Below are 22,585 nucleotides of genomic sequence, written 5' to 3'. Positions count from 1 at the left end.
GTTGAGGTGGGGGCACCGGCTCAGGTCTCAGCCCCAAGTGTTTCCCAACAACACACACACTTCACTGTGTTGCCTGAGCAGTTGGTTACAAATGCAAGTTCCAGCCACCCCGCCCCACAGGTCTGGTTTTGATTATCTGGGGTGGGATCCCCTAGGAAACTGCCTTTGAACAGCTCTGCTTGTGGTTCTCAGGCAGAGAGGCCTCAGACCACTCTTGACGGAATCTTGAGTCCCGGAAGATGCCCAAAGATATTTTGGGCATGGAGATTTGTGCGGCTCTCTCTACTGAGACGGCTCTTGAGAAACCCTGTTTGTTCTCCGGTCCTGCCTCCCCCACTTCTTCTAGAGCCTCATCTTGTGGGAGGACGTGTACCCCACCCTCATCCCAGAGCCAGGAAAATTCCAGGGCTAAGCTACCAGAGGCCACCTTGGTGAGGCATCCTAGGACAGACAGGCACACGCTCTTGGGATAATGACATTCAGGGGAGGAGCCAGCCGGGGTCACTCCGGGCATTGTGAAAGGCCAGCTTTCTTCTGGATGCTTTGATCTCAGAGCCTCTTGCGTCTTTTCCCACTGTCTCCTCGCACCACCTGCTGGCTGGGGATGTGGCTCCCTACCACAGCAAAACCTGATGGCACTGGACACCAGAGGCTGTGCCTAGAGAGAGGTGGGGCTTAGGGTGGGGAGAGCGGACGGTAGGGTCTGAGGACCTGTGCTGGGGAGGGGAAGAAGACAGAGATACAGGAGAAGGAAGGGGTCCTCTCTGGGGTTCCTTGAACTTCAGACTGATGTTCATATCGGTTGGAGGAGCCAAGTGACAGAGACGCGGCAGACAGTCCACCTCCCTACCCCTCTTTTGTGCACTAACTGGCCTCCAGCAGGTGATTCTCTTTGCTTGAGGCCAGCGGTACCAGCGAATAAATTACATGCGATAATTCCCTTGACAGCACACCCTTTATTCCCTTCCCAGACTCACTCCCCCTGCTCCTTTGCCAGTAGTTCCTGGGATCAAAGCCAAAGAAATGTGCACTCGAATCCTTGTGTAGGGTTTGTTTCCTTGTGGGCCCCTAAGACAAGAAACCACTCCCCAATCTCCCCACCCTGGGTTCCATCATGAGGGCAGCTCTGCCCCTCGTGTTCCAAGAGGAAGCTGGCACACCCCAGAACTCCAGGTAGGCATCTGGCCCGTCTAAGTCAGAGACCTCTGGAAAGGTATGTACCATCAGCTCTTTTCCACGACGAGTCTCTGGGGTTTTGGAGCCAATGCCACACTTCCCCATGTCCTGCCCTGCCCTGCGCTCTCATTATTCTGAATGTGAGTCGGGCTTCCCGGAGCTACCTGGGGCCAGGAGCAGGTGCCGGGTTCTCATCCTGCAAGCACGGGCCAAACTCAGTAGCTACGTTCTGAGGGATCATCCTGGGCTCCCCATCTGTTGCTGGGCTCCACCCCAAGCACTCCCCGCACTCCGCCCTCAGGAGTCTGATGATTGACGGGAACTCCCAGCTAGAGGGAAGCAGGGGGACTTGTGTGGGGCGAGTCCTCCAGAGACGTCTGTGAGCCTGTCCCCTCTGAGGAGAAGCTGTCCCCAGCAGGCTGGGAGATCTGAGTCTGCCTGGGGAGTCGCTGCCAGGAGAAGAGGGTGGTGAGGAAACGCTCAGGAGCGGGGTCCAAGGGCCCATGGGGGGTTCTGCCTTCATCAGCCTCAACAGCCTGGCCAGCTTCCTGGGTCGGAGGGGCCGCTTGGAGATTTCTGTTCTGTCCGCGCCTGGGGGCCCAAGGAGGCCAACGGGATTTGGGCGAACGATCTGAACCCAGTGAGTCCTGGAGGGGCAGGTCCCATCTGCCCTTGGAAGTGACTTCCCCATTCAGGCCCTGGTCCTTGGCGGCCGCCCCCCTGAGTTCCGGGCACGTGGGGTGGGCCGGGGAACCTGCTGGGCACGGACAGTGGGCTAGCGCCTTCTTCAGGAGCATCTGGATGTCCTCGTGTCTCGCCTGGGCCTCCTCCCACAGGTCCCGGCCCAGGCCTTCCCGGCTCAGCGAGGCCACCTGCAGCCCCATGGCTGTGAGCTTCTCGGCAGGAAACTCGGATGCCAGGCGCTGCAGGTAGTGGTGGAGACGGCGCTGGTCCCCAGGGCTGGTCCTCTGGGCCTTGCCCAGCCTGAGCTGGGCCATCAGGTCCTGACAGTCCATGTGGAACCAGGTCACCTGGGAGACAAGAAAAGAGGGAGGTGGGGTTTCCGTGAGGATAGGGATGTACTCCCTCTGAGCAGAGAGGAGGCTTCAATAATGAATCTAGCTAGAGAGAATTAATAAAAATGCCCAATCCATGTTAGGCCCCTCCCCACCCAGCATGGCTGTGGTTCTCTCTGCTGCTGCTGCTGATAACAATATTCCTCTTTCTTCCCCAAGGACCCACCAGAAACAATCCCCATCACCCTTGAGATCTTTAGGCACAGTCTTCCAGACTTAGGGACCAATAAGGACTCAACCCTCTCTAGGGCTCAGATTCCCCCTACGTAAAGTGGAGGTTGTGGTAACTAATCATGAAAATTGGGGAGCTGAATAATGTGGATTCTCGGAGGGTATGAACCCCTTATAAGTGGTGCTGAGGGAGGAGACTGGCTAATATTGATTGAACCACTGACCGTCTGCCAGCCTCTGTGCATCTCATGTAGGATCTCACTGAACCAGTGGCCCATTTTACAGAGGAGGAAACTGAGGCTCAGAGACGTGAAGTCACTTGCCTCAGGTCAGGGAGAAGCTGGGATTTGAACTCAACTGTCCCGCCTCAAGAGGGTATCTTGCAAGCACCTCCTTGAACAGGAGAAACTGGCCCAGGTGGGGCCACACCCTTGCAGTTCCATGGGGAGACTGTCAGCCAGACCTGGCCTGGAAGCCCCTTCACTCTGGTCAGGCCCTCTTTGGGGATTCTGCCTGCCCCCACGTCACCCACAAAATGTCTGCAGGCCGCAAAGAGCCAACACATTTCCAGCAGCTCGTGAAAAACATAATCTTTCTCTCCATTAATTTAGAAGCCGACAGCGAGTCGTTAGGCGGTGGGGACTGAAGAACCATTTTCTCCGAGGAGACCATCCTTCCGCGGATTAAAGGAACTTGTCTGTAGATAAATGGCTTCATATTCGCGGAAGCACACTGAGCTCATGGCTGGGAAAGGGCTCCATAAATCTCCCTTAGCGGTACAATCGTGTTATTATTATTTAGTGCCAAAGCTGCCGCCCGCACACTCTCCATCTGGGGCTGAGCCCAGCACTGAGCCGTCCGGCTGTCTGTCTGTCTGGGACCAGATATTCCAGGCCAAGCCAGACAGAGGTGGACAGCACCTCAGAAACCATCTTGCCCCACTGCTTATTGTGCGGATTAAAATTCAAAGCCGGAGAGGAGAACGGGGCTGAACACCCAGGCTGAATGCTGAGAGACAGGCCAGGTGGGAATGAAGGTTAAGGCCATCCCCTCCTGTCTTGTACGACCTCCGAAAGACTCTGGGCTCCTGCACGCCCCCCCAGCCCTTCTCCCTACACCAGACTCCTCACTCTTCCTCCATTCACGCGACCAATTACTGAGCCTCCTCTGGGTGCTGACCCTGCCCTGGGCACCGTGATAGAACCAGGACCCAGTCGGACCTGGTCCCTGCTGGAGGAGCCCAGCTCACAGTGACAGATAAGGGAGAGGCGAGCAGGTGATGGAGCCACAGGATAAGCTGATTGCAAAGAGCCCCATGAAGTCATCAGCACAGGGTGATGAGAGAGAATGTGGTGGGTGGGGCAGGAGCTGCGGGCTCAGGCAGGACCTCTGTGAGGAAGGGACATATGAGCTGAGACTTACCAAAGGCAAGGAGCCAGCCCGTCAAGGGGAAAAGTTTTCCAGCCTGAGAGAACAGCCAGTGCAAAGGCCTCAGTGCTGGAGCTAGCTTGCTTTCTCCAGAGAAGGTTGATGGGGATGAAACTGGCTAAATTTAGTAAACAGAGGAGAGAAGCTTCCAGATACCCTTAACCCACGAGGCATTACCCCTCTTCCTCCTGTTGCCCCAGCTCTGCAACAGAGAGGTGGGACTAGATCAAGGTTCTCAGCCTGGTTCTCACCCCATGAAGTTGCCTGCAAAGGTCTACATGTGGAGGGAAAGTCTATGACTTTGCTCAGATTCTCAGAAATCCCCAGGCTCCAAAAAGCAATGACAAACCTAGACAGCATATTAAAAAGCAGAGACATCAGTTTGCCGACAAAGGTCCAGATAGTCAAAGCTATGGTTTTTCCAGTAGTCATGTATAGATGTGAGAGTTGGACCATAAAGAAGGCTGAACGCTGAAGAATTGATGTCTTTGAACTGTGGTGCTGGAGAAGACTTTTGAGAGTCCCTTGGATAGTAAGGAAATCAAACCAGTCAATGCTAAAGGAAATCAACCCTGAATATTCATTGGAAGGACTGATGCTGAAGCTGAAGCTCCAATACTTTGACCACCTGATGCAAAGAGCCGACTGACTGGAAAAGACCCTGATGCTGGGAAAGATCGAGGGCAGGAGGACAAGGGGGCGTAGAGGATGAGCTGGTTGGATGGCATCACCGACTCGATGGACATGAGTTTGAGCAAACTCTGGGAGATGGTGAAGGACAGGGAAGCCTGGCGTGCTGCAGTCCATGAGGTCACAAAGAGTCTGACACGACTGAGCAACTGAACGACAACAACATGCCCCTGAACCCATCACTTAAGAAGCAGATGTTTTCCGAGGGTCCTCTGAGAGTTCGTGTCCCGGGGAGGCTCCTGTGTAGTGGGACAAACCGGGTTCAGAGATCAGCCGGACCTGGTTTAGGGGGGGTAACTTCATCTTGCAAACCTTGCTTCCCTTTCAGAAAATGCAGCTAACTCTCTTTGCTATGGAAATGACTGTGGAATGAAGAGAGCCTAGCACTGCGCCTTGCCACTCCTGCCCACCCTTCCTCCCAGGCGCTGGGGGCAGGGGTGGGAGGCCTAGGCTGGAAGGCTCACCTTCTTGCAGAAGTGGTGCAGGTGGAGCAGCGTCTCCAGGTCTGTGCGTTGCCGCTCGGCCGCCATGTAGAAGTGGGTCAGCTTCGCCTGGAAGGCCCGCTGGGTGAAGGCAAAGGCTGCCAGCTCCGGGAGCTTGGTCCCTCCTGCCTCCCCAGCCCTGGCTGCTGCTGCCAGCTGGGCCGCCTGCTTGCACAGCTCCAGGCCGCGGCGGTATTGGGCCTGAGTGGGGAGGGGAGGGTATCCACTCAGCTCCAGCCTCTCTACCAAGATATGAGACTTCCTGAGTCTCAGCTTCCTCATCTATAAAATGGGAATCCAGGGTTCACTTTGCCCACTGAGACTCTACTTAGTGTCACCTTCTGGAAAAATTCCCTGACTCCAGAGTCTGAGTTAGAGGCTTCTCACGGGGTTCCCCTTCTGACTATTTCCCCTATTGCCCCTCCAACCCACCCTCCAAAAAAAAAAAAAAAAACTGCCCTGGAAGTTCCCTGGGGGTTAAAACAGGGGCTGAATTGCCCTGGGCCCCAGGGCCCAGCACATCAGAAGGCAGACTCCCCCACCTCCCAGGCTGATTCAGTAGGGCTAGAGTAGGACTCTGGAATCTGTATTTTAAGAAATCCGTCAGGGATTCTGAGATCGGTCATCTTTGGACTTGGTAGTCAGGGAAAGCTTCCTGGAAGAGACAATATCTAAGCCGAGCCCTTTGTGATCCAAGCTTCTTCCCTCACTGTCTTGAGCAGCTTTCTAGTACTTCCCCACCTTCGCAACTTTTCCCAGCAGTGCCACCCCCACCCTGCTCTGGTCCTCTCCATCTGCTCCCATCCTGTCCCTCAGTCTCAGGAACGCACCGCAGCCTGAAGGAAGAAGTCCTCAAACTCTGCGTGGGCTTTCTCCACTGTGTCCAAGCTTCCGTCCTTGGGGGTCAGCACTTGCAGGCACCGGCTTCCTTCCTGCTCCATCCAGTGGCTGACCTGGAGCAGGGAGGGAGGTTTGGATGTGAGGGACTGCTGAGGAAATATCCCTTGGCCAGCCTCCCGATTTCGTGAGAGGCTGAGGTCTTGTCCTCAGTCATTTGGGGGCCCACTGACCTGGCCTGAAACCCCCCGCCCTCGATTCTGGCGACATGAGGATTCAATGAGGGACAGATGGGGTAAAATGGCTCTCGATCCCACGAGTCCTCTTCGTATTCCGGGGTGTCTTAAAGGGCACATACTCACCTACTTTATCCTCACAAAGCCCCGTGTGGCCACTAATTTCATCCCCCATTTAACAGATGAGGAAATCTAGGCACTGAATAGTTAAGCACCTTGTCTAGATCACACCACTAGTAAGTGCTGGAACCGGTACTGGAAACCAGGCCGTCTGGCTCCGGGCACCCTGTGCTCCACGACCCCGAGCATGCAGGGAGGTGGTGGCTCTAGGCACTGGCAGTTGGACAGGATGGTGCCCGGTGTGGGCTCCAGGATCAGACCCCCAGGTGTGCGACAAGGGCAGGTGACATAACGTCTCCCAGACCCCGTTTCCTCATCAGTGAGTAGGCGAAATCCTAAAGTCTTCCCTGTGTTGCTGGTCAGGGATGAGGCTGAAAAGTGGTGATGGTCGCAAAGGCTCCAGCCCAGGGCTTGGGACAAAGCTGGTATTTAAGAAATGCAGCTTCTGGGGGGCTTCCCTGATGGCTCACCGGTAAAGAACCTGCCTGCCAATGCAGGAGACACAGGTTTGATCCCTGGTTGGGGAAGATCCCACGTGCTTCGGAGCAACGAAGCCTGTGCACGACAACTAATGAGCCTGTGCTTTAGAGCCCAGGAGCTGCAGCTACTGAGCCCGGCAAACCTAGAGCCAGCAACAAGAGAAGCCACTGTCGCGAGACGCCTGTGCATCGTAACTAGAGAGTAGCTCCCGCTCACCGCAACTAGAGAAAAACCCACGCAGCAATGAAGACCTAACACAGCCAGAAATAAATAAATATACAAAATTATATACGTATATAAAAAACGCAGTGTCTTGAGTTATGTCCTCAGTCACCAAGCACACTTACGGAGTGCACGTTGTATGCTCCAAGAACCCCTACCTGGCTCTCCAAGAAGTGCCAACCTGGTATCTTTATACCAGAGCAAAGCACCTGGCTGGGGCGGGGCCTGGAGCGGCAGGAGCCCCACCTCCACCCTCAGGTTCCTGGGCCAGCCTCCTCCTTCCCCACTCTCACCTGGTGGATGGCAGCTTCCAGGCGGCCCAGACGGACACGGAGCTCCAGCCTTCTCAGGAGGTGGTTGGACACAGTGGCCAGGACGTGCAGCTGCTCATCCACAAGGCTGTACAGGGCGGCAGCTTCTGCCAGATGGCTCCTGGGAGGCCACAGAGGGTGAGCGAAAACCCAAGATGTTGATCCCTTGCCCCCCACTCCCTGCACTCCTGCCCAGCATAGACCTGCCTCCCTAACTCCCTCCAACTCTGTGGCCTTGGCCTGGGTGCTTCAGCTGCTGACTTGCTGTGTGACCTGGGGCGGGTCCCCACACCTCTCTGGGCCTCAGCCTCGGCCTTCTGTGCGACTGGGAGGACCAGAGGCCACAGAGGGAAACCAAATGACCCTGTTTTTCCCTAGGAAGGTAGGAACCGAGGTGGACAGATCTGAGTTCACACCCCAGGCCTGCTACCTTCCAGTAAGAGGAGCTTATGCAAATTCCTCACCCTTTCTGGACTCTGTTTCTTCAGCTATAACAAGTAGGGTAACAGAACCCACCTCACAAGGTGGTTGCGCCCTCCTCTGCCCTAGCGATCCTTTGGAAGGAAAAGGTAAAAGAGGAGAGGGAAGGAGAGTCTGTTCTCCTGGAGGGAGCCTCATCTGACCGCAGGTTCCCACGGGTCACTACCCTTCCAGGGAATGGGTGAGCGCCCCGGGTGAGTGAACAGGATGGAAAATGCCAGGCAGTCTGGCAAAGGGAGGGAGGAAGTTGGGGACAGGCAGGAGCTGCAGAACCAACGCGCGGAGTGGCTCACATGGGACCACAGCGCCCCCTGGTGGAGCTTCTGGTGGCCAGCGATCTGGACGGGCCTATGGCAAACCAAAGAGGCCCCGGAGCCCAACCAGGCGGGCAGGGGCGTGCTGGGAAAGGCAGTGCCAGCCCCACCAGGCCATGTGAGGGGCAGGGAGATGACTCCACCTCCAGGAGCCGCTGCCCAGCGCTCGCATCTGCATGAATCTGTCTGTGGGCACAGCTCAGGGTGGTGTGTTCAAGATTCTGGGCCAGGCTGCCTGGGTTCATGTCCTGGCTGTGTGACCTTGGGCAAGTCATTTATCCTCTCTCCGAGCTCCAGGCTCTTCCACTGTAAAATAAGGACGGTACTAGGATACACTGTGTGGGTGGGAATTAAACACGTTAACATTCTCGAGGCCCTTAGAACAATGCTGTGCTCATACTAAGTGCTGTTTGAGGTTGGTTAAATAAACAAAACGTTCTTGGAAGCTTATGCAAACTTTGTAATTGTGCTCGTTCTAACAGAGACAAAATTTTTACAATTGCTGGCTGATTTAATTGCTGATTTGCACCCCACCCCATCCCTAACTTTAAGAAAATTGGTACTTTCTAGGAATGTGCAGTTTGCTCTCTGGTTCTGAGACCTTAACACACCGTGAAGTTCTCTCAGGGCCCTGCCAGGGCAGGCAGGGCAGTTCGGGGGTTAGTGCTCATGTGGCCTGGCTCTTACTTCCCTTCTCTCAGCCTCAGCATCCATCAGCCAAATAGGAGGAGGCAGGCCTCATGTAATCTTATGAGGAATAAGAGACAAGCTCTTGAAGGCACTCATCCCAGGGTTTAGGTCAGAGATAGTGCTTGGTCTATGATGGTGACCGGAAGCAGGGGGAGCTTGTCCTCCAATGCCTGGGCTTAGGAAGACCACAGAGAAAGGACTTGCCGAGGTACAAGCCTCAGCTTGGAATATGGGCACTACAAACACCCTATTCTGTACATCCTCGGAGCCCACCCTATGTGACCCCTCAGCAAAGTGGCCCCAGCTCTGAGTCCCAGCCCAGGGAACATAATGTGGTTGGGGAGGAAAAGCCTGGTGCCTGTACCTGACGTCCGGGTTGAAGTTCAGCCTGCTACCCTCCTGTCTCAGCCTGGCCAGGGTGGCTCCGCCTTCCCGCTGGAGGCTCATCAGGCCTGGGTCCCTTAGCACTGCCTCCATCAGCTCCTTGGACTTGCTCAGACACCTGGAGGCCTCCTGCCAGGGTAGGGAAGTAGCCTGAGGCTCAATTCCCACTCTCCTTCTATAACCTTCCAGGGCTCCCCACACCCTGATCCTATCTGACTCCCCCAGTTGGGCATTCAAGGTCTTACGGAAAGTCCATCCTTTCTATCTCTAAAACATCTCTTCAAACCAACCTTCCTCTCATCACCATGGCAACCTCACTGGTCCAAGCACCATCATCTCTTACTGGGACACCCATCCCAGGGCTCTGCTGATTTCCCCATAGCACCCTGGCTCCCCCTGCAGTCTGTTCTCTGTATGGCAACCAGATAGATCTCAAAGGGCCCATATGATCATCCCACTGCTGCTTAGAACTCTCCAGCAGCTTCCCTTCCCATTTAGAATCAAATCCCAACCCAGCTTCTCCCTAATACAGCTGTGGACCCAGAAGGTCTCCTCCCTTTCCCTTACTTTGTTCCACACTGGCCTCCTTGCTCAAATATACCAAGCACAGCCCCGCCTCAGGGCCTTTGAACATGATTGCCCTCTACCTGGAGCACAGTCCTGTTCCTGTTCCCAGGGTTCCATCTCATCCTTCAAGGCTCAGCTTCAATACCCTTCTTCCCCATTATTCTCAATCTTACTTTCATAGCCTTTAGCATTACTTGTAGTGACATGTCCATTTCTGTCTACTTTTTTTTTTTAATGACCTCTCACACTGCACCATGAGCCCCATGAAGGCAGGGACCCCAGGCTGGGTCTCCAGGGCGTGACACATATTAACTGTCCAATAAACATCAGCTGAATGAATGAATGAAAACTAAGGGCCCTTCACTGAGCCCTTAGTCCATGGAATCGGGGGTGTGTTGTGGTTTCCCCACTTCTGGCGCCTGGCTCACCTGCACCCCTCCAGGGGGCTCACCCTTCTCAAACTCTTTGATGGAAGCCTTTAGCAGGCAGGAGGCCTGGCGAAGGTCAACGAGGAAAGGATCCAGCTTCTGCAGGACAGGAGGCCCAGAGTGGGGGTGTCAGCCTGCGAAGAGGACGCCGCTCCCCTCCACCCACCAGGAGGACATGCAGGCTGGTGGTTCTCAAACGTTAGCTGCATCAGAATCGCCTGGAAAGCCAGTTAAAATCCAGGCTGCAGGACTTCCCTGGTTGGCCAGTGGTTAAGACTTCACCTTCCAATGCAGGAGATGCAGGTCTGTCTGATCCTTGGTCGGGGAGCTAAGATTCTACATGCCTCTTGGCCAAAAAACCGGAACGTAAAATAGAAGAAATACTATAACAAATTCAATAAAGAATCTTAAAATGGTCCATATCAAGAGAATTATTTTTTTAAAAATCCAGGCTGTTGAGCCCTCCTCCCAAATTTCTGGTTTAGTTTCTCTGCAGTGGGTCATGAGAGTGTGCATTTCTAACAGGTCCCCAGGTGAGGCTGATGCTACTGGTCCAGGGACCACAGTTTGAGAACCACTCATGATGGAAATGAGAGGGGAAAAGACAGAGGACAGGTCTGACCTACTCCCAGGCCACTGGGGATATGGTGGGGGAGGGAACGGTAGGAGGGGTGAGATGGCAGGGTTGGAGGCCATCCTCTCTGGGTCCCACTTCAGCCTGGCTTTACCACTTGCTAGCTGTGAGGCCTTGGGCAAGTTTCTTAACCTCTCTGTGCCTCCACTGCCTCTATAAAATGGGAGCACAGTAGTTCCTGCCTTAGAGCTTGTGTGAAGACTAAATGGGTTTATTTGTTCCAGGCACTTAGAATAGCATCCTTAATCATCTTCATTATTAGCTTTATGAAAGTGAAAATGCTAATTGCTCAGTTGTGTACAACTCTTTGCGACCCCATGGACTGTAGCCCACCAGGCTCCTCTCTCTTTGGGATTCTCCAGGCAAGAATACTGAAGTGGGCTGCCATTCCCTTCTCTAGGGGATCTTCCTGACCCAGTGATCGAACCCAGGTCTCCTGCACTGCAGGCAGATTCTTTACAATTTGAAGGACCAGGGAAGCCTCTATAGGCTGGATCTATAGGTAAGATTCAATTTAAAGGGAAGGCATTAAAGCAAAAATATAGTTTAAAAGCCCCTAGAAGAACTGGAGATCTCTGGAGAGGGGAACTGGGAGCCTGTGGGACGAGTAGGGTAAGAGATTTTTCAGTTTATACCCTTCTGTACTAACTGAATTTTGAACGTACAGTCTGTTTGAAAATAGATCCAATTAAAAAGAAGAGCGTAGGCCAAAAGCAAGCAAGCAAACGGCCATGTGAGACTAGAGACCGGTGGGTCTCTGTGGGGCTGGTCTCCCACGCCAGGGGACACAGGGAGATGTCTGGAGACATTTTTGGTTGTCATCATTTGGAGGAAGTTATCGTCAGAGTGGGTAGGGTCCAGGGCTGGTACTAATCGTGTGACAGTGTGCAAACAGCTCACCCCCAACATGAATTATCCAGCTCCAAGTAGGAACAGTGCTGAAATCGAGCTGCCCTGGGCTAGAGAAAGCCCAGGGCCGGCTCTCAGCACTGGTCCTTGAGTGGCTTAAGCCCATAAGCACCTTTGTGTTGCTGCAGAAGTCGTGCCCATCCTGTGCGTCCTCATGTGCTAAACCAGGCATGAGATGCCCCCTTGCAGGGTTGGGGTGAGTAGGGACTGAGGTCACATGGGAAAGCAGCAGACCCTTTGGAAGCTTCCTTACTTCCTCTCTCTTACAGGAGGGAGCACGCCTGCCTCCCCCACCAGACCCCGAGTTCCCCGAGATTTGTGTGTCCACAAAGCAGATGCCTGTAAATGTATTTGTGGGTAACACTCACATTACTCTTAGCATGTGGCAGACACCCTTTCTTCTAAGCTCTTTACCCACCTTAACTCAAGTCTCACACTAGCCCCAGGAGGAGGTAGTCTTCTTAACCCCCATTCTGTCATTGAGGAAAAAGGCTCAGAGAAGGCGTATAACTTCCCCAAGGTCACACAGCAGAGCTGGGGGTGGGAGCCAGGCCTTCGGGCCCCAGAGCCTGAGCTCTTCTTCACTCCACTCTCCACCCTCATTATCAGTGTTTGTTGAATGACTGTTTTTGAACCAGATAAGCTCAGGTGGATCCATGGAATGGGATAGAGAATGGGGAAAGAGAAGGGATGAGGGCGTGGGGTGAAGGCTGTGATGATAGACACCTGGAAGAATTGCACCCACTCGCCATGACAGTAGGGGAAGGGGCCTTCCAGGGCTGTAGGGAGCTGGCTGGGGTCCACATGGTGGCTCAGGGCCTTCAGTGAGGTCAGCACCTCTACCTGCAGACCAAAAAAAAAAAAGTCATTCTGACAAGGGAACTCAATGTAGAGACCAATGTCTGAGAAGGTCCTGCCCAGATCCATGCCCCAGCATTTCTCCACCTCCCATGGGTAAGACTGTCCCTGGCTTTAAGAGTTGCTTTCTGGGCAAAGAATTTTCTCTGGAAACTCTGATAAATCAAAGTTGAGAGCCAGACCCTGTGTAAGGAATAGCAAATAAACAGCGCTCATACTGCCACTCTCCTAGCCTGTGATGGAGGCAGACATCATTAATCGATCACGGCACTCCTTCCCTCTGAGCTGGGCTCTTTCCAGCACAGTTGTCCAGGCAATCACACAAACCGATTAAAGCTGACCCTTGTCGTGCAACTCCTCTGCAGTCCTGTACCATTTTCTGGAGACCCATGGAGATGTTCTTGGGGATGTTGAGAAAAGTCGCCAAATCCTAACGGTACCCACTAAGATGTGGAGCAGGGACTAGCTGACTGTTTTTCCCAGGTAGTGAAGCTTGAGGTTTATAGTACAAACAGCTCCACATACCTAAGTGTGGGATGGGGAGAATTCTGTGGGGTTCTGGAGCCCATTTTTCATCCCTGGTTTTTCAAGTGTGCTCCACGGACCAGCAGTCCCAGCAGCACTTTAGGAACATGCTAGAATGCAGAATCCCAGGCCCAACCCAGAACCACTTAATCAGTACTTGGGGAACTAGTGATTCCCCAAGAAATCTGTAGGCACCCCTGGTGGTTGAGTGGTAAAGATTCTGCCTACCAATGCAGGGCACACAGATTCAATCCCTGGGTCGGGAAGATCCCCTGGAGGAGGAAATGGCAACCCACTCCAGTATTCTCACCTGGAGAATTCCATGGACAGAGGAGCCTGACAGGCTACAGTCCATGAGGTCGCAAAGAATCAGACGTGACTGAGCACACTTGCACACCATGGGGGCTGGGCAGGAGCCTTGTAGCATCCAGGCCTCATATCTAATTGACTTGCACTCTGTTATTCCAGGGCCACCATTCTTCACCCCAGCTCAGCGCAAGCCCAACTCCTCTGCACCTCAACCAATGCTGCCTTCCCCTTACCTGGATGTCAGGTAGTGCCTCCAGCTGGAGAGCTGCCTCCTTCTCCCCCAGGAAAAGCATGGCACGGATGGAGGCTGGGACCAGCGCCTGTCAGAGAGAACCACTTCAGAGCTGATCTGCCTAGGCCCTCACCGAGCTTCCCCTCTAAGATGCGGGCAAATGGGCCATGGGGACAGGGTAAGGGTTCCGCATGCCTGGGATCCACATGGAAGGGAGGCCTGGGATCCTTATTTGGAGGATGAGTCAAATGATTTATTGGGAGTCATCGGAAGTCAAGGGAACAGCAGGTTCAAGCTGGGTTGCAGACTTTCTGGGTGCCCCGCCCCCTCTGGGTCTCAGTTTCCCCATCCAGAAAGGGAGAAGTAGGAGGAGATGGGGTGGAAGTCAGACCACAAGGTGAGCTTATCCCAAGCTTCCGTTTATGCTGCTGCCTGTACTGGTGAGTTATGAATCTCTTCCCTGCCCCATTCTCAGTTGGTGAGATTTACGTGAGCTAAACCTCAGCCAATCAGTGTGCCACAGTCCCCTGACCACAGAGGTTGACTGATGGATGGACACCTGAGCCAACGGGGGCTAAGAAGGTCCTCAAGAAAGCTTTTGCTGGGACTTCTGGGAAAAGAATTGCTCTTTTCTTTTGGATTTAAATGACAGATCATATGAAATTAGAGACGGTGGGGACCGCACAGCCAAAAGAGTGGGTCCTGGCTGATAATGGCACTCTCCCGGAGGAATGGAGCCAGAAATGGGGAGAGAAACCAGATCCTGGGGACAATATCTGAGCCCCCAAATCAAGTCATACTTGAGGCTGGATTTAATTTCCAGACTGAGTCACATCAACCAATGACCTTTGTCTTTAAGCATGTTTGGGTTGGGGTTTCTTTTGCTGCACAGCATGTGGGATCTTAGTTCCCCAAACAGGAAACGAACCCAAGCCCCCTGCAGTGGAAATACAGAGTCTTACCCACTGGACCACCAGGGAAATCCCCTGGGCTGGGGTTTCTATTATCTGCAACTAAGGTTCCCTGCCTGGGGTCCCAGTCCTAGCTCTGAGCATCCCCAGGATCTGTGAATATCCAAAGGCCTCCAGTGCTTCTAAAACTTGGTAGGCTGAGGCTGTCCACTTCCACTCACCTGGGTGGCCTGCAGGGCACTGACCAGACCGGGATGTGGGGGCTGTTTCCTAGCATCAATCACAACTGCCAACCCCTTAGTTTTATCTTCAGGCCTGTGGGTGGTAAACAGAATTGGCAGTCTTATTGGTTGAATCAGGCCCTCGAAGGGGAAGGACCCAGTGGAAGGTGAGGGAAACTGGCTGCCAAAAACCTGGGTACTACTGCACTCTTCATCCTACAAGACAAATTTCCAGTGCCTCCCCAAGCCCCCAACACACACCACTTCCAGAGAGCCCTCCATGATTCTTCTCCAGGCAGAGCGTATTGCTCCCTCTTCAGGCCTCCTACAGTACCTCACACAGCTCTCTCAGACACCCTAATAATCATAAACTATATGCTACTATCCCAGTTGCAGTAGGTGAGTCACCCAACCTTCATTCACCCCTTTTGTTGGGGGAGAAGGCTCATTTTGTTCAAGAATCCAACTTTCTTCCTATAACCACATCCCTTCCGCCCCCAGGGCCTGGATTCTGATTGGTTGAGGCCAACAGCTGACCCAATTCCCCTGGCCAATGATTGGTTTAGATAGGGACCATGTGACATTTTCTGGCCAATGAGATGTGAGAAGATGTTTCTTGGAGACTTCTGGGAAAGACATTTTCTCCTTTAAAATGTTCTTACAAAGAGCTATAAGGCAGAGACAAAGACTGCTACATTTCCGTATCAGATAAGACATTTTGAGTTGGAGTTTGTTACTTGCAGCCCAAACATCCTCACCGGTTCACAGGGTACTTTTCAGTGATTACCTTGGGATTTTCCAAACAGTTTCAATTGTCAGTAAGGATGCTTCACTTCCACCCCTGCTTGTCCTCCAAGAAATGTGTCCAGTGGGTAGGGGGTGGAGCCAGGCAGTCTGTGGTTCCAATTACCCTGGCCATTCGATCAGACTGGGAAAGTAACCCCCAACTGCCTTCAAGTCTTACAACCACCCAAGTCACAGACCAAAGCCAGAGGTGGCCAGTGTGAGATGTGGAGCTGTGGCAGTCACCTGGGCATGTTGTTTCACCTCTCTAGAAGTCAGTTTCCCAGCTGTAAATGGGGCTAATGATAGTGTAGGCTTCCGGGGGCTGTGATGAGGACTGATGGATTAGAAACAGGGATGTCAATGTCTGCTGTTATCACTGTCGTGAGAGGGGAAACTGAGGTGCTGGGCAGTGACATAGCACACAGTGAGAGGAGGCTCTTGGAGGTGAGGCCAGGGCTCTGACTTCAGGTCCTCACCTGCTTCTGGCTGTGCCCATACTGGGAGAGAAGTTCATTTCCACCCCTGCCTCCACTGCCAGCCTGGACACCCATAGAAGTCAAGGCCCAATATAGGAGGATCGGGGTCCCCAGCACGACCCAGTATGAAGCCTGTCTCAGGGCAGGTGCCCAGCAATGGTGGTTCACAACAGGAATGAAGAGGCAAGCCCAGCATATGAGAACCCCATGCGCAGTGCTAAAGGAAATCCCCAGGTGCAACCCTAAAGGAAATCAGTCCTGAATATTCACTAGAAGCACTGATGCTGAAGCTGAAGCTCCAGTGCTCTGGCCACCTGATGCGAAGAGCTGACTCATTAGAAAATACCTTGGTACTGGGAAAGGTTGAAGACAGGAGAAGGGGATGACAGAGGATGGGATGGTTGGATGGCATCACCAACTCAATGGACATGAATTTGAGCAAATTCCGGGAGATGGTGAAGGACAGGGAAGCCTGGCGTGCTGCAGTCCATGGGGTCGAAAAGACTCGGACATGACTGAGCGACTGAAAAACAACAAATGCGCAGTTCACACTGCACCTCACTTCCCTTTTTGTGATCATGCTTGGTCCTCACAGCCCACTTGGTCATCTCCCTTTTTCAGGGGGCATTTCAGAGAGGCAAAGTAACCACTCCCAGGTCACACAGCAGATTGGTAGGGGGCGGGGGTGGATTCCACCTCCCCTTCAGACGGGAAAAACCACTCCTCTTTGGACAAAGGGTAGAAAAATCTCAGTGGCCAGCAGGTGGCAGTGTTGGCTCCCATGGGGTGGAGTTGGAGGAGGAGGTTCCAAAGGGTCCCCCGAGTCCCTCCCCAGCCCACCTCTGCCTGGGCACTGCGACTCAGAGGAAAGATGGAATCTCTTCCCCAGGCAGTCCAACCTGAAGTCTTATGGGAGGTAGAGGGAAGGGGCGGTGGTAGAAATAAGCCTGGTCATCACTCATCATCAGTGATGAGTGAGCCTCATCACTCACTCATTCTTTTGCTCTCTCGCTTATTCATTCCTTCACCCATTCACCCTTTCCTTCATTTGTTCAACAAATATTTATAATTCAGATCAGTTCAGTTCAGTCGCTCAGTCTGTCTCTTTGCGACCCTGTGGACTGCAGCATGCCAGGCTTCCCTGTACATCACCAACTCAAGTATCACTTCCTCAGGGAAGACTTCCCTGATTTCTCAATTGAAACTAACCGCCCCTCGCCCTTCCTTTTACAACGGAGGCTCTCAAAATGTGTTTGCAGCCCACCCACATCAGTATCACCAGGAAACTTGTTAGAAATACACATCGTCAGGTCGTATGCAGACCAGTCAACTGAACCAGAAACTCTGGAGGTGGGGCCCAACCATCTGTTTTAACAGCCCTCCAGATGGTTCCGATGCCTGTTGAGTTTGAGAACCGCACTGATCTACGATATCCCTGTTTTCTTCACCACACTAACACTCCCGAGAGCTGCTGGTCCGTGGCTGGTTCCTTGCATACCATCCATCTCCCCCACCAGCCTGGGAACGCCCCCGTGTCAGGGACTATCCTGCTTTTTTGGTCTGTCCTGCTTTCTTCCCATCATCTGGCTCAGGACCAAGAGGATGTGATGTCTCTTCATATGGTACCTGGTGCTGGGCTCTGGGCTGAGGGGCCGAGGGGGCATGGGGTGGTCAGGCTGGCCCAGCCCCTTACCTGGGGATGGTGCACAGGTAAGAAAACAGCTTGGTGACCTCCGAGGCCGTGCACCACGGCGCCTCCCAGGGGCCCTTGGTGGTCGACACCAGGAGCAGGGGCCGCCCCGCCCTGTCCCGACCGCCTGGAAGAGAAAGCACACACATGAGCAGTGAGCACTTTGGTGGAGCCCCTTCTATAGGAACCTACTCTGTGGCCTCTAGGCTTTGCCTGTACTAGTCCCTCTGTCTGGAATGCCCTTTCTCTTCTCCATCTGAACTCCCATTCATCCCTCAAGACCCAGTTCAAAAACTACTTCTTCAGAAAAGTCATCCCCAAAACCATCCTCCATGCGGAGGCAGCCTCACCCTTCTCTGGGCACCCCTTGCCCTGGGCACCTTGGGCAGAACAGAGCTCACAGAATGAGCTTTGGGATCACACAGACAGGAACTGAAGTCCCAGTTCTGCACTGACTTGTTCTGTGTCCTTAGACAAGTCAGTGTGTCTCTGAGCCTGTTTCCTCATCTGTTAAATGGGGAGAATACAATAGTGAGCGAATTAGGCTATTTCAAAGACTAAATGAAACAGTTCCTGAGAAACATTTAACACAGGGCAAGGGCCTCATAAACAGCAGTTGTTGTAATAGCCATTATCTCTGTCCTCATCTCAGCCCCCATGTAGTGAGTGTGCATTCCACAGCTGACAGGTCACTATTTACTCTTTTTTTTTTTTTGGCCATACCACGCGGCATACGGGATCTTCCCTGACCAGGGATTGAACCAGTGCCCCCTGCACGCAGAGTTTGGACCGCAAGGGAAGTCCCACTATTTATTCTTGCAGACATCTAACCATGATTTCTCCACAGACTATTTCCTGTTCCAGGAATCCAGACAGTGTGCCCCATGCTCCCCACAAGGGTCAAGAGTCTGAGGCCCAGGGGGTCAGCACAGTCTGTCTACACTGTGGGGAAGGGAAAGTCTAGCAGGGGGAAAGAGGCCCTGGCCACTGGAAACTGGGCCTGTCCTGCACTCTGGACTCACAGCCCTGACCCCCAGAGTCACCTCACTCAAGGCCACCCTTCAGTGAGCACTGTCGACTCCGTGCAGGTACAACCCCCTCCGCAGTGTGGAAGTGTGGGAGACCCTTTGTAGCTCATGAAGCCTTCAACAAACTTAACCACCTTCGCACGTGTTGCCTAACACACGGGTGCAACCATCTAGAACACAGAAGGATCGTGAGACTTTGTGAACAATTAACATGGGGGCGGGGCTTCCTAGATGGTGCTAGTGGTAAAGAACCCACCTGCCAATGCAGGAAACATAAGAGACGCAGGTTCAATCCCTAGGTAGGGAAGATCCCCTGGAGGAGGGCATGGCAACCCACTCCAGTATTCTTGCCTGGAGAATTCCATGGATGGAGGGGCCTGGCAGGCTGCAGTCCATGGGGTCGCAAAGAGTCAGACACGACTGAAGCAACTTAGCACCAATATAGGAACAAACAGCCTGAGCTTCAACAAAGATGACCAAGAAGACAGACAATGTCCTCCAGGAGTTTTAAAGTGACAGAGCAGGGACTGCCCTGGTGGTCCAATGGTTAAGAATCCGCCTTCCAATGCAGGGGACAGGGGCTCGATCCCTGGTTGGGGAACTAAGATCCCACATCCCACGGGCAACTAAGCCCCAGCACTGCAACTACTGAGCCCACATGCTGCAGCTAGAGAGTCGCGCACAACAAAGAACCCACATGCCAGAACGAAGACTCGAGGCAGCCAAATAAATAAGTAAATATTTTTAAAAAGGAAAACAAAACAAAATGACAGATCAGTGTCCCCCCGGATACGTCCGCAGAAATTTAGATGTCTATGAAATAAAACAGACTTGCAGGACAGTCAGTTCCCAGAAAGCACAGTGGTTTCTCTTGCTTGGAGAACTCTGCACATGCTGTTCTCTGTGCCTGGAACACCATCCCCACCGTTTTACACAGATAACACCTACTCATACTACAGGACTGAGTTTCACGTTACTTCCTTCAGGAAGTCTTGCCTGACCTCTCCTCTACCCCAAGCAGCCCAGGTGCCTCATCGCGCCTCCCAAAGTCCCCTGTAATGCCACAGAGTCACATTTTACTGTGAATTATAATAACCTACTGTAATAACCTGTTGAATTTACTCCCAGAATATGCTTCCTGAGAGCAGGCTTGGTTCTCTGCTGAAGCCTCAGCGCTAAGCCCAGGGTCTGACGCACAGTAGGTGCTCAGTAAATCTTTATTGCAAAGATGAAAAAATGCTAAACAAGAGTGATAACACTCTCAGTACTGGGTGACGTTGACACCCCAATCAGACCCCCGTTATCAGGTCAGAGCACTCATCCCCCAGAGGCTGTAGTTACAGGCTGTAAATTGGCCCAGAGATGTCCCCTTGTCTGAAGAATTCCCCTCCGCTGAACTGGGTCACGGGTTCACTTGCATCCTCATCCAGGATCAGCCTGCTGCTGATGACTCACAGATGCAGGTGTACACAGGTCAGCCCCTGAACCTTAAGATAGAACAATCTCTGTGATGTAATTCATGCTCCAGAGCTGCCCCACCCTCAGGGAATCAGGTCACATCCTGGCTTAGCTTCTCCCCTGCCTTGCCCTGCCTCCCTCACTCCCCTTCCCCTGAAAACAACCTTCAGGAAAATAAATCACTACCCCAAGGATCCCTGTCTTAAGCTTTGCTTCTAGGGAACCTGACGTAAGACATTCACCTTGATAGTCTCACTGGAAGTAAGACAAATGGATGGATGGAGGGAGGGAGGGAGGAATGGATAGATGGATGAATGAATACCTAGAAATTGCTTTAACCTCCTTCATTGGAAAGATGAAGAATCTGAGTCCCAGGGAGGCCTGGTCCAGAACACAGGCATCTAGGACCTTCCCTGCTCCCCCACACCCACCAACATCTGAAGATTCTCAGCCACTCCATCCCCACCCCCACCGCTCCCTCCCCTTCACCTCCACTCGCCCCTACAGCCCCTGAGGACCTGGCAGGCATGCTATCCTGGAATGGAATATCTCCACGCTCAGGGCCCCAATCCTGGGCTCAAGCCCTGGGGGCTCCTCGTCCAGAGCGGGGCTTTTTTCTGGAGGGCCGGCAGAAGCTTCTGGGAAGTCAGCCTTTTCCTCAGTCACTGGGTCTGAGTCAGCGTCTAGGCCAGATGTTTCGGTCTGAGTTGTTCCAGCTGCGGATAAACAACAAAGAATATTGCAGAAGATGGATTTTCCCAGGGAAAATGTTTTCTCACATTCTGCCTAACGATAAGCGCTTACAATATCGATCTCCTATGTGGCAGGCATTGTGCTGAGCTCCTTACTATTGGTGTTGTCTTTGAACCGCAAAACAACTCGAGGAGGCAGACGAGATCCTCACTGCACAGACAGGGAGACCTGGCCTTACAGAGGTTAAGTCATTGATCATGGTCACCCAGACAGTTTATGGCCAAACTGGGGTATAGACTCAGGCTGTCTCAACACAACCACAGAATCTTGCTCAATTACAGGCTCAAGAGACCTTAAGCTTCTTGACATGCCACCCCATGCTCTAAGCCCCTGAGATGGACCCAGCCCAGATGAATCTCGTCCCTGACATCCTACACCACCTTGTCACCTGATCACATCTAGAGAACAGTTGCCCTCTCCAGCTGAGCATGCAGGCATCTTACCTTTCCCTAAGCACTTGGCTCGGTTGGGTTTGGGTGAGTAGAGTGAACACAAGACTTTCCAGGGCCCATCATGCTGGAGTGAGGCTTTCTCTGGGGCCGCAGGGGCTTGCCTCTGCCCCTTTAAGAATGAGAATTTGAGCCCAGGAGTGGGCGACCCGGAAGAGGAAGTGTTTCGACCAGCCTTGGTCACAGGTTTGGCAAGTCTCCCATTGCCCTGTTTGATCCTCTCTTCCATCTTGGTTTTGGAGGCTGGAGCAGCAAGAGGAGAAGCTGGGCAGAGCCGGGGAGAGGATGCTTGTTTTGGTCCTGGCTTGAGCTGGACCACGTTCTCTGAGTTTCCCTGAATGCCCTGGGTCTTGGAGGCGGGTGGCTCTTCTGAGCCACCTGTCCCGAGGCCAGATGCACAATGCAGTGGGTTTACAAAGATGCTGAGGTATGGCTCTCGGGGCTGGTGTTCTGAGTCTTGGGTAGGGACTTTATCATTAGCATTTCTCCCCAAGCCCCAAACACAGGGTTTCTCCCCCAAGCTTTCAGGCTTCTCACAAGCCCATTTTTCCAAGGAAGGCTCTCCATTGGCCCCTGACAGAGGAAGCATCCTTTGAGAGAAAGGGATTTCCTTAGTTCCAGATAGCTCTTCTGGTGTCCCCAAAGGACACCCACTGGGCGTCGCCACCTCCTTACTGGGAGACCCTTCTCTGCTCTCTTGGGAAAAGTCCAGAAGAGCCACATACTCTCCCTCCAGGTCCTGGCTGGCCACACTGTCCACCCTGAAGCCCACCTCCCCAGGTCCAGCTTGCTCCACCTTGATGAGTCCTGGGTACTTGTTCCTGTGTGTCCTGCCCTTGCCCAAACTCTGGACAAGCAGCACCTGCCTGTCTGGGCACCTGGCCTGGTGCAGCTCTTGAGAGCTGCTCAAATCCAGTGCCTCTAACTGAAGGGACTCCCAGGCTGGGGAGAGGAGATGCACTGCTGGGGGTCTGTCATCCACAAACTCTGGGCTGGTTATCTTGGTCCAGGGCACAGGGGCCGTGCCATCTTCTGAAGCTACCAGGCAGTTGTGTAGGGGACTGCCCTCAGAGTCACTGTTGATGGCCTCCAGCCAGGCTTGGGTGAAAAGTAAAGGATAGGATGACTCAGGGACAGGCTTCGTGTCCACTGTGCGGAGGTCCACAGAGAGGCACTTGATCGTGAGGCAGACGGACTGCTCCTCCCGGGGCTCGACTTGGAGGTAGAAGTCACCTTGGCGTAGTAAGAGGGGAT

At 53.3% G+C, this 22,585-nt stretch overlaps 1 protein-coding gene across 1 annotated transcript in view; it reads right to left on the bottom strand.

Moving 5' to 3' along the window:
* Positions 1 to 945: 945 nt before the first annotated feature.
* The window catches only part of KIAA1755 (KIAA1755 ortholog), a 38,734-nt gene continuing 17,094 nt past the window's right edge, over positions 946 to 22,585 (bottom strand). Inside the window, exons 4-15 of the mRNA XM_010829243.1 lie at positions 21,326 to 22,564; positions 20,648 to 20,845; positions 17,647 to 17,770; positions 14,692 to 14,785; positions 13,561 to 13,647; positions 12,362 to 12,478; positions 10,093 to 10,191; positions 9,078 to 9,226; positions 7,212 to 7,350; positions 5,854 to 5,976; positions 5,006 to 5,224; positions 946 to 2,207 (exon numbers count right to left, since the gene is read on the bottom strand). Coding sequence (XP_010827545.1) covers positions 1,506 to 2,207; positions 5,006 to 5,224; positions 5,854 to 5,976; positions 7,212 to 7,350; positions 9,078 to 9,226; positions 10,093 to 10,191; positions 12,362 to 12,478; positions 13,561 to 13,647; positions 14,692 to 14,785; positions 17,647 to 17,770; positions 20,648 to 20,845; positions 21,326 to 22,564 — 3,290 coding nt within the window. The 3' untranslated portion in view covers positions 946 to 1,505. The remainder of the gene's footprint in view (positions 2,208 to 5,005; positions 5,225 to 5,853; positions 5,977 to 7,211; positions 7,351 to 9,077; positions 9,227 to 10,092; positions 10,192 to 12,361; positions 12,479 to 13,560; positions 13,648 to 14,691; positions 14,786 to 17,646; positions 17,771 to 20,647; positions 20,846 to 21,325; positions 22,565 to 22,585) is intronic.

Source organism: Bison bison, unplaced genomic scaffold, assembly GCF_000754665.1.
Source record: "Bison bison bison isolate TAMUID 2011002044 unplaced genomic scaffold, Bison_UMD1.0 scf7180017864500, whole genome shotgun sequence".
In the NCBI taxonomy this organism is placed as follows: Eukaryota; Metazoa; Chordata; class Mammalia; order Artiodactyla; family Bovidae; genus Bison; species Bison bison.
The sequence above is the reverse complement of the archived record's forward strand: the minus strand, read 5'-3'. Positions and strand labels throughout refer to the sequence as shown.